The 18,795-nt window shown below is 38.1% G+C and overlaps 1 protein-coding gene across 3 annotated transcripts in view; it reads right to left on the bottom strand.

Moving 5' to 3' along the window:
- ZMAT4 (zinc finger matrin-type 4) overlaps positions 1-18,795 on the bottom strand; it is a 356,120-nt gene that overhangs the window by 48,570 nt on the left and 288,755 nt on the right. For 2 of the 3 annotated variants that reach the window (XM_086703632.1, XM_086703633.1), the window contains exon 6: positions 4,184-4,280. The exons of the other annotated variant lie outside the window; for it this stretch is intronic. In XM_086703632.1, coding sequence (XP_086559758.1) covers positions 4,184-4,280 — 97 coding nt within the window. The remainder of the gene's footprint in view (positions 1-4,183; positions 4,281-18,795) is intronic. 3 annotated transcript variants of the gene reach the window in all.

The raw sequence follows: 18,795 nt of genomic DNA, 5'->3' as shown, positions 1-18,795 counted from the left end.
AGTTCACATTCTGAGCTTCTGGGTGGACATAATTTTGGAAGACATTGCTAGCTCCAGTAAAATAGTAGAGGCTGACTGGGGAGAGAATGTTAAGGCTTAATTCAGTAGCAGCAGGAAAGAATACCAGGATCGTGAGCAAGGTATGGGAAGTGGACATGTACTTTTCCTGTTCTTGTCATCACTAATCACTTATCTATGAGGTAACGGAGGCCTAAAGGACATTTGTTACTGCCCCTGGTCACTCAGTGGTGAAGTGGCACTTGAAATAAAATCCCCTGACTCAAATTCAGTGTTCTTTCCACTACACAACCCATCTGAACACCTCTCTAGAAGTTATTACTGAAAGTATAAATAAAAGTCCTTGAAAATTACTGACACCTTAATATTTATGGTGATTTAATCGGTCAGATTAGAGTCGTTAAGAACCATTTGGCTGACTTCCAATTTCAGCTCTGAGAGAGTAATTGGTATCATACTAACCTTCCACCTGAGAACAAAACAAAAGCTGGCTAAAATTTAAAGGAAAAACTTTGGAAGCTCTGAAGAATTGGGGTAGCTGATGTCAATGTACTCTAATAACAGTGTTACTAGTCAAAGGACATTTCATGATGACAAAAGGGCCAATTCCATAAATATTTTTAGAGATTCTTAAATTTGTAAGCATCTAATAATATACCTTTAAACATATAAAGCAAAGAAGTAGAATTAAAAGGACACATAGACAAATCCATATTTTTAGTCAGAAGTTTTTTAAGTACCTCTATTTCTCATGGATATAAAAACAGACAAAAAATCAGTAACACAGAAGATTAAAAAAATTGATTAAAAAACAAGATTAATAAACTTGACCTAATTGATATGCAGAACCACTTACTCAATTACTGGAAAAGACACATTCTTTTCAAGGGAACATGGAGTTTTATCAAAATTGAACATTTGCCTGGGGCACAGAGCAAGTCTATCCAAATTTCAGGAGACTGAAGTCATTTGGAGTATGTCCTCTGACCCCAGTGAAATCCAGTACAAATTAATCCTCCAAAATATAAATAGAAAAATTCCCCACATGTTAGATTTTAAGCAAAGCACTTATATATAACCATAAGTAAAAGAAGAAATCACAGTAAAAGTCAGACAATAAGTTGAAATACATAATAATTAAAATACATATAAAACCTCTAGGATACAAAAAAAAATAACTTGTGGAATATAGCTATAACAGTTTATTGAGGAATATTGAGAACCTTAAATGCATATTTTAGGAGAAAAGGAAATACTTGAAAATGGATGATCTACACTTTCCTATGAAGAATCTGATGGAGGAAAATGAAAATTAAATACACAGGGACTAGAAAGAAAAACACTTTTTTTTAATGGCAGAAAAGAGCTGTACTCAGAAAGGTCAACAAATCCCAACATTCATCTCTCAAAAAGACTCAAAGATGGATAAACTTTTAACAAAACTATAAAAAAATTTAAAAGAGAAGAGACAAATAAACAATATTAGGAATGAAAAATATCCCACAGACATTAAAAATAAAATCAGGAGATACCATGAACAACTTTATACCAATACATTTAAAAATGTAGATAATAAGGGCAAAGCCATTGAAAAATAACTTATTAAAACTGATACAAGAAGAAATAGAAAATATGAACAGGGCTTCATTGAAGAAATTAAATTTTCAATAAAAACATTCCCACAGTATAATCTCCAGGTCCAGATGGCTTCCCTAATGAATTCTTCCTAATATTTAAGTAAGAAGTGACAACAGTTCACTACAAACTCATTCAGAGATTAGCAACAGAGGGCAGACCTCTCACCTTGTTTAGTGAGGTCAGCATCAACTTGATACCAAACCTGACAAGGGGATTGATTACAAAAGACTCATGGAACAATCTGTCTTGTAAACACACATGCGTGCACACACACACACATGCACACACGCAATATCCAAATTAGGTAAAAGGGCAGATGAAACAGTCACATAGGACAGGGCTTTTGCAATTATTCCCCTCATGTTTCCCTCATTTCACTCTTTAGAAGAACAACCTTGTACTTCTGAGGTAGAGACAAATGTCTTTTTTACTGGAAAGAAATCATGGTAGGAGATGTACACTTCTGAAGTCACATTTATTTATTAAAGCCACTGGGAAAGGAATGCTCTCTTTTTCAAAGTTCATCCTGGTACTCTCTATTGGCAGTCCTCACTGTGGTAGTTCAGTGAGCCTGAGTCAGACACTACTAGGTTCAGTCCTGGTTCTGTCATTTGTTGGCAAGGTGATGCTTTGGTCCCTCTGAGTCTTAACTTTCTTGTGTAAAATAATGGGTTAATGACATTTATCTGAAGGTAGTTAAGGGGATTAAATGAGATGATGGGTGTGGAAATGCCTAGCACACTTTCTGGCACATAGAGATATTCCTGGAGCTGGAGATACTATTTGCATTATTTATTTACCTAATTTGTGCCACTTAAAGTCACTATTGTCTACCATTTTCTTTTTATTTGTTAAGAGCAATAAATGCATGCCTCTAAAAGATCATTTATTGTTGCAGCTGCTTGTAATGTGTCTTTGTGTCCATCAGATGTCATGTTGGTAAGACTGCATTCAGTGCCTGTCACAAAATACTAGTTAGAGACACACTGAGTAAACTGTTAGGGGAAGGGGGGGAGGTGTCCAGTAATCAATACAAGTGTCCTAGGTACTCCATCACGAATCAGAGACAGTCTTTTTGAAGAATTACCTCAACAAAACCCTCTGGGGTAGATCAGAGTAAAGTAAGTCATGAAAGGGGATTTGACTCAGGAGACAGTGCCAATTGAGGGAATACTGAGAGTCCTAACTAACTCCAGGCTTAAATTTCCTCACCAACACCAGACCCCTGTGACCTACATCTTTATGATACCTTTGCAAACAATAAAATAATAATAATAATAATAATAATAATAATAATAATAAAGTCCTTGACTGTAATGCACTTTCCTCATGCCCCTGCCTGGAAAGTTGTCACTCATCTTTTAAAATCACACATCCATTCGATCAAAATGTTTATGAAGCCCTTCATATGTGTCAAGTGCTGTGCCGGGCAGTGAGGTTATTATGATGGTGAGTACAATCAGACCACAACCTCATTTATATGCCCAGGCTCTTCGCCAATGTCCCTGTCAAACTTGGCCTGGTTGTTCCCTCTTGGGTACCCAAAGCTCTGGGTGTACACATCCTGGTATTAGAGAATAATCCCTGTGTTCACATGGCTGTTTCCTCTGCCTGGCAGGGAGCTCCACAAGAGGAAGGCCTAATTTGATTCATCTTTTCTTCCCCGGGGCACACTTTGAAATCTGACACATAGTGGGCGCTCAGTAAATGTTTGTTGAATGAATCATTCATTAATCACAAGGCCTTGATATAGTTAAATTTGTTAAACAACTCTACTAATGAATAGGAGTGAAATTAAAACAATTACACTCAGGAAAATTGCATATTTTTGAGATATTCTTTGCTTTTTTTCCCCTATTTTATTAGATTTTATTAGCAGTCCTGGCAGCTACTTTAAAAATGCCTACAAAGCTAATGTCACTGTTTTTTAAAAGATGCACAGTATATTTATACTGGGAAATATGTAGGTGAAATTATGCCCAATAGCCTTTTCTGGCTATCTGAAATTTGGGAGAAAAATGAAATGAGCTTCCATTTAATTGGAAAATAGCTATGCATGGGAATAACTTAATATAGCAGGGGATTTGTTGGGTTTCTATACTAATCAACAATATTCATCTAGAAATGTTAAGTGGTAGAAGAAAATCATAGAATATGACTTCACAACACTGAAGTCTGCCACATCCTCCAAACACAGATAAAATTGTTCATTTAGAAACACTTAGTATATCTCTAAAAGTTTCCTGAAATTTGTGAAAATACGCTGAGCTGCTCTTAAAAAAATTAAAGAATGAAAATAAGCAAACAAAAAAGCCTGTCATTACTTGTGCCAAAAAAGAAGAAGCCATTCTTTAAGTTGTGCTAGGTAGACCCTGGAGGCTTCAACATAAATATCAAGGGAAATTTGAAGATAAAGAGATCCTGTTTCTATTGACTTATTTTGAAATAAGTAAAATGTTAGCCTTTTTTCACCATACTATAAATTATACACAAAAGGCCCGAAGAGTGAGAGCATGAAAGTACCTACTTGGTCTGGTGTTTAGATCCTTTCAGATGGGCATGATACTGTTCTATGGAGTTTAGAGAGACACTGCAGATGGTACATCTGTAATTGCGCCTCAGACCTGTGGACAACAGACAGACTTGATTAGCTGTGTCCTTGCCATCAGCTACCTGAATGCATCCCAGATCTTTAAAAGTTCAGGACAGAGTATTAGAGGCCATCTGGTCTACCACACCAACATTTCAATTCTCCTTCCAGAGCCCAGCCAACACGTCCCTTAGCAGAAGTTAGAAGCAGGCTGCTCTATTTCTGGATAACTAAAATTATTAGAACATGCTTCCTTGAGATACAAGGTTTCTGGACATATTTTGACACAAAGGACGCATTCTACTTTTTCCTTAAGGCATGGAGACAGGGTAACCTGTTCTCTCTGCAATGAAATTTGAGACTCCAGAGAAAAACTCTGTCTCACTTACTCTTTCAACCCTATTCCAATGGTAGAATCAGAAATTCAGCTTTAGACCTCATTCATTTGAGTTCTTCCAGGGTCATCTTATAAAATGTAAATACCCAAGAGAATGCTGATAATCTAATTCACATAAAAGTTTACATTCCACTCAAGAGTTTAAAAGAAAGGTATTCATTAATTTGCTTATTAGTTTAATTCATTCAATTCATTCATTAATAAAGTATCAACTTTGAACTGGGCTCTAGGGATTCTAAGATGAATGAGATGCTCTTTGCTTTCAAGGATGTTAGCAAAAACTTTGACTTCTTTATAATATTGATTTATCTAGAGTCAAACATGTTAGAATGTAGCTTTAACCAAAAAACTTAAACATTTGCCACAGTTCAGAGACCCACATTAAAGATATTCCTTCTGCTATAATGTCCCATCAGAGTAGAGAGAAAAGCAAACTTGAAGGCAGGATCTAAAATTTTGGGTTTAAATCCTGGCTCCAATTATTCCTGGTTGTATGATCTAGAGGAAGTCACATAATGTCTTCCTGGCCTCAACATGGAGATAAAGCCATTCATATCACAAGATGTTCTAAGAATTAGGTGAATAAAATATATTAAAATGATTACCAAGTGACAGTTACTAATTTTCTCCAAAATTCTACGTCTTACTATCAAAAGAGCCAGAATTATAAACAGCTGTAGCAATTTTTTTTTTCTGATGAATGCATACCATTTTCTTTCTAAGAGACAAAATCATTCCCATTTTTCTATAAGGAAAATAATGCACAATGTCAGCAGAATTTTGTAACCTGCAATCTGGTGAGTTTATATGAATTATTTGACTTCTCTGGATTTGTTTCCTTAAAGGATTTTGGGAAAGACAGAGTGAGATAAAGCATGTATGAAAGAGTGTCTGGTACATAAGAAGTGATCAATATAAATTAGCTATTATTATGATTTCAAAGAGATGTTAAAATGGAACGCTTTTTTTTTTGCCAATGTCCCAGATGAATCCCTAAGTTGAAGCCCTACACCCATATTACTAAAGTGAAGTATGAGAACCCCATTTCAAAACATCCAAAGAAAAGAGTCAAGAACCAGTTTCTAATCCCCAGCTGACCACCCACCACCAGTCTAAAAAAGAGGTGGAGACGGGGCGCCTGGGTGGCGCAGTCGGTTAAGCGTCCGACTTCAGCCAGGTCACGGTCTCGCGGTCCGTGAGTTCGAGCCCCGCGTCGGGCTCTGGGCTGATGGCTCAGAGCCTGGAGCCTGTTTCCAATTCTGTGTCTCCCTCTCTCTCTGCCCCTCCCCCGTTCATGCTCTGTCTCTCTCTATCCCAAAAATAAATAAACGTTGAAAAAAAAATTAAAAAAAAAAAAAAGAGGTGGAGAAGAAAGAAAGAGATAGGTGGAGGATTTCCTAAAGGAGACATATTGAACTGTAAGTTTTACTTACCCTCATTCCATGTGAATTGGGGGTGTCCTCCTCTCTCACCTCAAACCTATGGGAAAAGAATTCAATGGAACTAACTCCCTAGAGAACTTGAGAAGTGCCTCCTTGCACTCAAGAAGCCATGTACTAGACTCTATACCACCTGCAAGATCCAAAATGCTACAGTCTGTGGCTGGTTAGCCAGCCACCTTGATAGCAAAGCAAGAAAGGTGGCAAGATTGGGCATGGTCTGTATTCTCACAGCTTGTCAGAGTAAAAGGTATGTGTCAGTTTCACACAGACCATGTGTGTACTGGGTATTAGTGGGGCTAGTTTGGTGATGTCTTGGATATTGGAGTTGGGGGCAATAAGACCTCATCAGAAAGAGGTTAAGAGTGTTCAGCTGGCTAACCTGGAGCTTAAAGTGTCCCCAGAGGAGATACTTAGCCCATATCGAGTAATGCTGAGTTCCTGAGAAAGCCAAGAAATTGCTCCATGAAATGAAGAGTCTGTTTGCAGCCCCCGCCGGATCTGGCAGGATCTATACCAGCTTTGTATGCATATCTATCAAATCAACTCTTATCCCTTTCCCCTTCTTTAATTTTTTTTTTAACTTTTATTCAGTTTTTGAAAGACAGGGGGAGACAGAGCATGAACGGGGGAAGGGCAGAGAGAGAGGGAGACACCGAATCTGAGGCGGGTTCCAGGCTCCAAGCTGTCAGCTCAGAGCCCAACGCGGGGCTCTAACCCACAAACGGTGAGATCATGACCTGAGCGGAAGCTGGACACTTAATCAACTGAGTCACCCAGGCACCTCAATCCCTTTCCCCTTCTAACCTGACACCCTGCCTCCCTCCGCTCTGGAGGAACCTGAGGCAGCCTTCTGAGCTAAAGGGATAAAAGCAAAAGCCCTAGAAGACAAGCAAAGTCCCTGAGCAGAGAAAAAGAAAGGACCCTACTGAACTGTCTTTTTTTCACAGCAAATAGGCAGCCCAAGCAAAATCTGAGCTGAGAGAGGGGGGAAAAAGTAACTTTTAATAAAGTTTGGAGATATTTATTTATTTATTTATTTATTTATTTATTTATTTATTTTAAAGTTTATTTATTCTGAGAGTGAGAGTGAAGACGAGTAACAGAGGGGCAGAGAATGAGAGACACAGAGAATCCAAAGCAGGCTCTGCACTATCAGCATGGAGCCCAATGTAGGGCCCAAACTCACGAACCATGAGATCATGACCTGAGCTGAAACCAAGAGCCAGATACTTAACTGACTGAGCCACCCAGGTACCTGAACATTTGGAGATATTTAAAAATTATTTTTCTAGGGGTAGCTGGGTGGCTCAGTCCATTAAGCATCTGACTTCAGCTCAAGTCATGATCTCATGGTTCACAAGTTCAAGCCCTGCATTGGGATCTGTGCTGACATCTCAGAGCCTGGAGCCTGCTTCAGATTCTGTGTCTCCCTGTCTTTCTGCCCCTGCCACTCACATTCTGTTTCTCTATCACACAAATAAATAAATCAATATTAAAAAAATTTTAATTATTTTTCTATCCTGGATATATCAGTTAATGGCATAGAATTTTTATGTATCTAGGAATGAGAGTAAATAACTCTTTCCAGCTTAAAAGTGTGTAAAAAATTCATGAAGCTTACTCTACTTTTTATCCAAGGAGTAGGGAAGCATTAATCCCACAGAGATGGTTTGAAAAGGCAGCAGAGGGCAAGAATAAGGTTGGTCTCTGATAACACCCCTTGAATCCTGCTGACAGAGTATTGCAATATCATTAGTAACGTGAAAAACAGAAGAAATTCCTGGAGACTTTCAAATTCTTAGGGTCCCCATGCATGTTTCTGGGAAACCTATCTGTCATGTCATATGATAAGCCAGACTGGCCAACGTAAGGACTAAATTGTTTTTGTTTCAGTTTAATTACATAACTGGACACTGATTTATCTAATTGTGATTCAGGTAAGAGTCAATTCAGTTATGGGAAAAAAAACAGTAAAACCACAGATCTCTAGGATCTTCCTGGGAAGCACTCTAAGGGACTAAAAGCTTTCCAGGCACAGGCTGACAGTTCAGAGGCAATAGACAACTGCAGACTCTATTACCTCAAGCAATGACTCCCAAACTTCTGAGTCTGTATGCATCCTCCAGCTATTGTGCTCAAAAGCAGATTCCTAGGCACAGATTCCAGAGATTCTGACTCTATAATCTTTGGATTGGGCCTGGGAATCTATAAGAAGTCAGAGCTGTAACCCAACCCCCACCACACACACACACACACACACACACACACACACACACACACACACACACATTAAAAAGTACTGGCCCATTATACTCATACTCCCCTTGGTCACTTAAATTTGTTAGAACAATACTGGGTCTTAAAATAATAATAATAATAACGATAAAGCTTCCATAAAGAAGAGCTGTACTTACATCACCTTTCCATTTCACAGGTGTGCATGACTCAGAAAGATGACCGCAGTCCCTAAACCCAGAGACTGTAAGTTATGACAACCAGCATGTGAGCTGGTTGAATGCTTACCCAGGGCTGATCCATTCTTTCTTTTATGTATGGAATCAGAATATGAAAACCAGCATCAGACTCTCCTCTCTCCTGAGTTTTCCACCAATGCTGTCATAATAAATGGTAACTACTATTTACATGGGTCCTCTTCAGACTACAGACTAATCAAAGTTCTCCTCATAACAAATTGAGGTTCAGCTTGGCAACAGGCATAAATATTTATGTTTAAAATGGGCATTTTAAAGATCACCAACAAATCCGAAAAATATTCTGATCTGTGCTTTCCATTACAATTCTCATGCTCTGTCTTCCAACAGAGGCGTGGGCAGGAAATAGCTGGTACTTTATTATGAAGCATAAACTAGAGAGGCACTGGGTATAAACAAGAACAAAGGCAGAGAAGGGGCAGAGGAGTCCTCCCCCACACATTACACAGTGTCCTTGGTGGGAACTTAGGGCTTTATTAATGCTCAGTCGAAATCCTAATTACTTTGGAATTATACAGCTTCTTTTTCCTCAGAAAACTAGAGAATTTTATTAAACAAAAATGCTAACTTTCTTATTCAATTCATTTTCACTACAATACCATATTAAGAGTATCCTGAAACCTTTGCATACCTGAAAGTTATTTCCATAGGATTGCCAATATGTACTGGAAACTATAGTCACTGCTGCAAGGAGCTGACAGTCCAGTTGGAGAGAGAAGATATGTATACAAATAGCAATTGTGCAAGGTAAATCATAAAAAGTACCACAGTCAGGATGAGTGGAATGGATGGGAATAGAGGAGGAGATGGTTTCTAACTCAGAGGGTCTGGAAAAGCTTCTTGAAGATGCATCGCTTTTGTATTTATATTCCTAGCACAGTGTGTAAAACAGATGGTCCTGGAGTGTTTAGCAGTATGGGAATACTCAATGTGTCTTTTCAAGTCTAGCAAAGCCAGACTTTAGATGCCCTGCAACTTCAGTTGTATCCATTTTATATTAGAGAAACATCATTGCACCTTTATTACAATGCCAAGCAATTTTGCTGAATACCAAGATTGTAAGAGAGAATAAAAGAGACAAAATAATTTTTTGATGGATCTAGTCAGGTTAAAAGACAAGAAACAAGTAAGTGAATAAAACACAATTAAAGATTGTGAAGGTGTCACACAGGATGTAAACAGGATAATGAGAGGGAAACAGGGAAGAAGAGTGATTTTGGACAGAATGGTCAACAGAGTTCTCTGAGAAGTGTGAAATGAAACCAGAGAGATGAGATTTAGGCTGTGATGTGAAAAACTGATTAAATATTTAATCAAGGAGGAGAATGAATAGCAAGAAGAGAGACTAGGAATGGAACCATCATGTTGTATTGTGAATTGTGGTGTTTATTCATCTAAATTTATTTGAAGACAGAAAACAATTAAAAAAAACATAATGTATTGCGAATTGTGGTGTTTATAATGTATTTATGTGTATAATATATGAAACCAGTAGCACAAGAATGTATAGGGGCAGAATATTATTGTTAAAAGATCATATTTTACACAAAATGGTAAATATTAGTTCTAAATAGACAGTGGTCATTTAAAGATGCATATTATAATCCCCTAGAAACAAATAAAAAGATATAAAGCTAAAGACCCTATAGAAAAAATTAAATAGAAAAAAAATATTTGATTAACTCAGAAGGCAGGAAAGGTGTAGGAAAATAGAAAACAGATGGAAAAAAATTGAAAATAGCAAATGGTATAGTGAAATTCAATTATATCAATAATTATATTATATGTAAATGGACCAAACATTCAAAAGGCAGAAATTGTCAGTGTAGATAAAAACCAAGATCTAAATATCTACTATCTTCTAGAGGTATACTTCAAACACTTATATGTTGAAAGTAAAGAGATAGAAAAAGACACAATGCAAGCAATAAGCATAGGAAGTGGAGGTGCACATGTTAATATTAGGCAAAATAGATTTCAAGACAAGAAATATTACTAGATATAAAAAGGATGTTTTATAATGACAAAGGGAGAAATCCACTGGGAGAATCTAACAATTCTACATGCAGTTGAGATAATGATAAAGCTTATGGATACGTGAGACAAGAACTGGTATAACTACAGGAAGAAATAGACAAGTCTATAATAATAGGAGATTTTAACACTCCTTTCTCAGTAGTTGATAAAGCAATAAAACAAAGAAATCAGTAAAGTTAATTAAAAGATCTAAATAAAACTATCAGTGATTTTGTACTAATTGGTATGTATAGAACACTACACTCAACAATTGCAGAATACACAATTTTTTCAAGTGTATCTAGAAAGTAAACTAAGATAGGGAATATGCTGAGCCTTTAAAAAATTGTACTAAATTTCAAATAATTATATTTTGTAGAGTGTTTTTTATTATAATTGAAACAAATAAATAATAGTAATATTTATAAAAAATAACTAAAATACTTATAAATAACCCATGACCAAAGAATAAATCCAAATGGAAATTAGGAAATATTTTGAATTGAATGATAACGATAATACTGCATATGAATCAGTCAATCAGTTTTTAGAGGGAGATGTATAGCTTTATATCAGAAAGGAAGAAAGGCCCAAAATCAATGGTCAAAGTTGAAATCCTATGAAACCAGAAAAATACAAGAAAATTAAACCAAAACCAAGTAGAAAAAAAAAAGAAATAATATAGAGAAGAAATCAAGAAAATAGAAACAAATCATAAAAAAAAAAATAAGAAACCCCAAATCTGCTTTTTAGAAAGGATTAATGCACAAATTAGCTTGTAACAAATCTGATGGAGGTCATTAAAAAAAGAAACTTAAATTATAAAAATAATTGTTATTAATACAGATTCTATAGGCATTTTATAAGGATAATAAAAGAATATCATGAACAATTTTATGCCAAAAAATCTGACAAAGCATATGAAATAGACAAATGTCTTTAAAAATTCAACTTACCAAAACTAACACACAGTGAAATAGAATATCAAGATAGCCATTTATCTATTAATGAGATTGAATTTCTTGTCCAAAATTTTCCTACAAAGAAAGATTTAGACCCAGAAAGTTCCTTGGATAATTCTATCAAACATTAAATGATTGCATAACATCAAATTACACAAACTATTTTAGTTAACAGGGAGGAGGAAATACTTCCATACTTGGTTTGAACCAACATAACACTAATAAAAAAGTTTGCATACTCTAAAAGACAATAAAATGGCAAACCAATATTTGTTATGAATATGACCCAAAAATCTGTTAAAAATTAGCAAATCAGAAACATATTACAGATACAGAAGTGTGTGTATATATGTGTGCATATATACATATATCAGTTCCATCATAACCAAGTTTGTTTATTCCAGAAATAAGAGTAGTGTAACATTTAAAAATTAAACAATAGATCATTCCCGGAGGAAGATGGCGGCGTAGGAGGACGCTGGGCTCACCGCGCGTCCTGCTGATCACTTAGATTCCACCTACACCTGCCTAAACAACCCAGAAAACCACCAGAGGATTACCAGAACGGAGTCGCCGGAGCCAAGCGCAGACGAGAGGCCCACGGAAGAGGGTAGGAAGGGCGGAGAGGCGGTGCGCGCTCCACGGACTGGCGGGAGGGAGCCGGGGCGGAGGGGCGGCTCGCCGGCCAAGCAGAGCCCCCGAGTCTGGCTTGCAAAAAGCGGAGGGGCCTGACGGACTGTGTTCCGACAGCAAGCGCGACTTAGCGTCTGGGAGGTCATAAGTTAACAGCTCTGCTCAGAAAGCGGGAAGGCTGGAGGACAAAGGGAAGGAGAGCTGCTGAGCCCCCGGACGACAGAGCTCAGTTTGGTGGGGAACAAAGGCGCTCGCCAGCGCCATCTTCCCCGCCCATCCCCCAGCCAAAATCCCAAAGAGAACCAGTTCCTGCCAGGGAACTTGCTCGCTCCGCGCAAACACCCAACTCTGCGCTTCTGCGGAGCCAAACCTCCGGCAGCGGATCTGACTCCCTCCTGCTGCCACAGGGCCCCTCCTGAAGTGGATCACCTAAGGAGAAGCAAGCTAAGCCTGCCCCTCCTGCCCCTGTGCACCTTGCCTACCCACCCCAGCTAAGACGCCAGATCCCCAGCATCACAAGCCTGGCAGTGTGCAAGTAGCCCAGACAGACCACCCCACCCCACAGTGAATCCCGCCCCTAGGAGAGGGGAAGAGAAGGCACGCACCAGTCTGACTGTGGCCCCAGCGGTGGGCTGGGAGCAGACATCAGGTCTGACTGCGGCTCCGCCCACCAACTCCAGTTATACACCACAGCACAGGGGAAGTGCCCTGAAGGTCCTCACCACGCCAGGGACTATCCAAAATGACCAAGCGGAAGAATTCCCCTCAGAAGAATCTCCAGGAAATAACAACAGCTAATGAGCTGATCAAAAAGGACTTAAATAATATAACAGAAAGTGAATTTAGAATAATAGTCATAAAATTAATCGCTGGGCTTGAAAACAGTATAGCTGACAGCAGAGAATCTCTTGCTACAGAGATCAAGGGACTAAGGAACAGTCACGAGGAGCTGAAAAACGCTTTAAACGAAATGCATAACAAAATGGAAACCACCACGGCTCGGATTGAAGAGGCAGAGGAGAGAATAGGTGAACTAGAAGATAAAGTTATGGAAAAAGAGGAAGCTGAGAAAAAGAGGGATAAAAAAATCCAGGAATATGAGGGGAAAATTAGAGAACTAAGTGATACACTAAAAAGAAATAATATACGCATCATTGGTATCCCAGAGGAGGAAGAGAGAGGGAAAGGTGCTGAAGGGGTACTTGAAGAAATAATAGCTGAGAACTTCCCTGAACTAGGGAAGGAAAAAGGCATTGAAATCCAAGAGGCACAGAGAACTCCCTTCAGACGTAACTTGAATCGATCTTCTGCACGACATATCATAGTGAAACTGGCAAAATACAAGGATAAAGAGAAAATTCTGAAAGCAGCAAGGGGTAAACGTGCCCTCACATATAAAGGGAGACCTATAAGACTGGTGACTGATCTGTCTTTTGAAACTTGGCAGGCCAGAAAGAATTGGCACGAGATTTTCAGTGTGCTAGACAGAAAAAATATGCAGCCGAGAATCCTTTATCCAGCAAGTCTGTCATTTAGAATCGAAGGAGAGATAAAGGTCTTCCCAAATAAACAAAAACTGAAGGAATTTGTCACCACTAAACCAGCCCTCCAAGAGATCCTAAGGGGGACCCTGTGAGACAAAGTACCAGAGACATCACTACAAGCATAAAACATACAGACATCACAATGACTCTAAACCCATATCTTTCTATAATAACACTGAATGTAAATGGACTAAATGCGCCAACCAAAAGACATAGGGTATCAGAATGGATAAAAAAACAAGACCCATCTATTTGCTGTCTACAAGAGACTCATTTTAGACCTGAGGACACCTTTAGATTGAGAGTGAGGGGATGGAGAACTATTTATCATGCTACTGGAAGCCAAAAGAAAGCTGGAGTAGCCATACTTATATCAGACAAACTAGACTTTAAATTAAAGGCTGTAACAAGAGATGAAGAAGGACATTATATAATAGTGACAGGGTCTATCCATCAGGAAGAGCTAACAATTATAAATGTCTATGCGCCGAATACCGGAGCGCCCAAATATATAAAACAATTACTCATAAACACAAGCAACCTTATTGATAAGAATGTGGTAATTGCAGGGGACTTTAACACCCCACTTACAGAAATGGATAGATCATCTAGACACACGATCAATAAAGAAACAAGGGCCCTGAATGAGACATTGGATCAGATGGACTTGACAGATATATTTAGAACTCTGCATCCCAAAGCAACAGAATATACTTTCTTCTCGAGTGCACATGGAACATTCTCCAAGATAGATCATATACTGGGTCACAAAACAGCCCTTCATAAGTTTACAAGAATTGAAATCATACCATGCATACTTTCAGACCACAACGCTATGAAGCTTGAAATCAACCACAGAAAAAAGTCTGGAAAACCTCCAAAAGCATGGAGGTTAAAGAACACCCTACTCACGAATGAGTGGGTCAACCAGGCAATTAGAGAAGAAATTAAAAAATATATGGAAACAAACGAAAATGAAAATACAACAATCCAAACGCTTTGGGACGCAGCAAAGGCAGTCCTGAGAGGAAAATACATTGCAATCCAGGCCTATCTCCAGAAACAAGAAAAATCCCAAATACAAAATCTAACAGCACACCTAAAGGAAATAGAAGCAGAACAGCAAAGGCAGCCTAAACCCAGCAGAAGAAGAGAAATAATAAAGATCAGAGCAGAAATAAACAATATAGAATCTAAAAAAACTGTAGAGCAGATCAATGAAACCAAGAGTTGGTTTTTTGAAAAAATAAACAAAATTGACAAACCTCTAGCCAGGCTTCTCAAAAAGAAAAGGGAGATGACCCAAATAGATAAAATCATGAATGAAAATGGAATGATTACAACCAATCCCTCAGAGATACAAACAATTATCAGGGAATACTATGAAAAATTATATGCCAACAAATTGGACAACCTGGAAGAAATGGACAAATTCCTGAACACCCACACTCTTCCAAAACTCAATCAGGAGGAAATAGAAAGCTTGAACAGACCCATCACCAGCGAAGAAATTGAATCGGTTATCAAAAATCTCCCAACAAATAAGAGTCCAGGACCAGATGGCTTCCCAGGGGAGTTCTACCAGACATTTAAAGCAGAGATAATACCTATCCTTCTCAAGCTATTCCAAGAAATAGAAAGGGAAGGAAAACTTCCAGACTCATTCTATGAAGCCAGTATTACTTTGATTCCTAAACCAGACAGAGACCCAGTAAAAAAAGAGAACTACAGGCCAATATCCCTGATGAATATGGATGCCAAAATTCTCAATAAGATACTAGCAAATCGAATTCAACGGCATATAAAAAGAATTATTCACCATGATCAAGTGGGATTCATTCCTGGGATGCAGGGCTGGTTCAACATTCGCAAATCAATCAACGTGATACATCACATTAACAAAAAAAAAGAGAAGAACCATATGATCCTGTCAATCGATGCAGAAAAGGCCTTTGACAAAATCCAGCACCCTTTCTTAATAAAAACTCTTGAGAAAGTCGGGATAGAAGGAACATACTTAAAGATCATAAAAGCCATTTATGAAAAGCCCACAGCTAACATCATCCTCAACGGGGAAAAACTGAGAGCTTTTTCCCTGAGATCAGGAACACGACAGGGATGCCCACTCTCACCGCTGTTGTTTAACATAGTGCTGGAAGTTCTAGCATCAGCAATCAGACAACAGAAGGAAATCAAAGGCGTCAAAATTGGCAAAGATGAAGTCAAGCTTTCGCTCTTTGCAGATGACATGATATTATACATGGAAAATCCGATAGACTCCACCAAAAGTCTGCTAGAACTGATACATGAATTCAGCAAAGTTGCAGGATACAAAATCAATGTACAGAAATCAGTTGCATTCTTATACACTAACAATGAAGCAACAGAAAGACAAATAAAGAAACTGATCCCATTCACAATTGCACCAAGAAGCATAAAATACCTAGGAATCAATCTAACCAAAGATGTAAAGGATCTGTATGCTGAAAACTATAGAAAGCTTATGAAGGTAATTGAAGAAGATTTAAAGAAATGGAAAGACATTCCCTGCTCATGGATTGGAAGAATAAATATTGTCAAAATGTCAATACTACCCAAAGCTATCTACACATTCAATGCAATCCCAATCAAAATTGCACCAGCATTCTTCTCGAAACTAGAACAAGCAATCCTAAAATTCATATGGAACCACAAAAGGCCCCGAATAGCCAAAGTAATTTTGAAGAAGAAGACCAAAGCAGGAGGCATCACAATCCCAGACTTTAGCCTCTACTACAAAGCTGTCATCATCAAGACAGCATGGTATTGGCACCAAAACAGACACATAGACCAATGGAATAGAATAGAAACCCCAGAACTAGACCCACAAACGTACGGCCAACTCATCTTTGACAAAGCAGGAAAGAACATCCAATGGAAAAAAGACAGTCTCTTTAACAAATGGTGCTGGGAGAACTGGACAGCAACATGCAGAAGGTTGAAACTAGACCACTTTCTCACACCATTCACAAAAATAAACTCAAAATGGATAAAGGACCTGAATGTGAGACAGGAAACCATCAAAACCTTAGAGGAGAAAGCAGGAAAAGACCTCTCTGACCTCAGCCGTAGCAATCTCTTCCTCGACACATCCCCAAAGGCAAGGGAATTAAAAGCAAAAGTGAATTCCTGGGACCTTATGAAGATAAAAAGCTTCTGCACAGCAAAGGAAACAACCAACAAAACTAAAAGGCAACCAACGGAATGGGAAAAGATATTTGCAAATGACATATCGGACAAAGGGCTAGTATCCAAAATCTATCAAGAGCTCACCAAACTCCACACCCGAAAAGCAAATAACCCAGTGAAGAAATGGGCAGAAAACATGAATAGACACTTCTCTAAAGAAGACATCCAGATGGCCAACAGGCACATGAAAAGATGTTCAGCGTCGCTCCTTATCAGGGAAATACAAATCAAAACCACACTCAGATATCACCTCACGCCAGTCAGAGTGGCCAAAATGAACAAATCAGGAGACTATAGATGCTGGAGAGGATGTGGAGAAACGGGAACCCTCTTGCACTGTTGGTGGGAATGCAAATTGGTGCAGCCGCTCTGGAAAGCAGTGTGGAGGTTCCTCAGAAAATTAAAAATAGACCTACCCTATGACCCAGCAATAGCACTGCTAGGAATTTATCCAAGGGACACAGGAGTACTGATGCATAGGGGCACTTGTACCCCAATGTTCATAGCAGCACTCTCAACAATAGCCAAATTATGGAAAGAGCCTAAATGTCCATCAACTGATGAATGGATAAAGAAATTGTGGTTTATATACACAATGGAGTACTACGTGGCAATGAGAAAAAATGAAATATGGCCTTTTGTAGCAACGTGGATGGAACTGGAGAGTGTGATGCTAAGTGAAATAAGCCATACAGAGAAAGACAGATACCATATGGTTTCACTCTTATGTGGATCCTGAGAAACTTAAGAGAAACCCATGGGGGAGGGGAACAAAACAAAAAAAAAAAAAAAAAAAAAAAAAAGAGGTTAGAGCGGGAGAGAGCCAAAGCATAAGAGACTGTTGAGAACTGAGAACAAACTAAGGGTTGATGGGGGGTGGGAGGGAGGAGAGGGTGGGTGATGGGTACTGAGGAGGGCACCTTTTGGGATGAGCACTGGGTGTTGTATGGAAACCAATGTGACAATAAATTTCATATATAAATAAAAAAAAAAAATAAATAAAAAAAAAAAAAATAAAAAAAAAAAAAAAAAAAAAAAAAAAAAAATAAAAATTAAACAATATAATTCAGTATATTCACAAATAAAATGAGAAAATAATATAGTCTTAATAGATACAGAAATAAGCACTTAACAATTTTAATGTCCATCAGTGATCAAAATTCTTGGCACAGTAGAAAATAACTTTCTTAATTTAATAAAGAGTATCTATCAAAAACTTATAGCTAATTATATTAAATGGTGAACTATTGAACAGTTTCCTGAAATCAGAAAAAAAAAACAAGAATGTTGCTCTTGTCATTTGTATATAACCTTGCACCAGAGATTCTAGGCAGTGTGGTAAAAAAAAAAAAGAAAGAAAGAAAAATGAAAGGCTTACAGATTGGAAATGAAGAAGTAGAATTGTCCTTATTCATAGAAGATATGATTGTTTATATAGAAGATCTTAAGGAACTGACAAAATAACTCTAGAATAAGTGACTTTAGAAAGGTCACAATACACAAAGCCAGTTGAAAATAAAAATTAAAAGTACCATTATAATAGTATCAAAAATATTTTTAAAAAATTGTTTTAAAGTTTGTTTTTGAGAGGGAGATAGAGACAGAGTGTAAGCGGGGGAGGGGCAGAGAGAGAGGGAGACAAAGAATCTGAGGCAGGCTCCAGGCTCTGAACTGTCAGCACAGAGCCTGATGTAGGGCTCAAACTCACAAGCTGTGAGATCATGACCTGAGTCAAAGTCGGACGCTTAACCAACTGAGCCACCCAAGCGTTCCAGTATCAAACATATTTTAAAACACTTAGGAAGGTATTTAACAAAAGCTGTACAAGACTGAGA

Source organism: Puma concolor, chromosome B1, assembly GCF_028749965.1.
Source record: "Puma concolor isolate L17-30 chromosome B1, mPumCon1.1.hap2, whole genome shotgun sequence".
NCBI lineage: Eukaryota > Metazoa > Chordata > Mammalia > Carnivora > Felidae > Puma > Puma concolor.
Note: the sequence above shows the minus strand (reverse complement) of the source record. Positions and strands in the feature narration are given on the sequence as shown.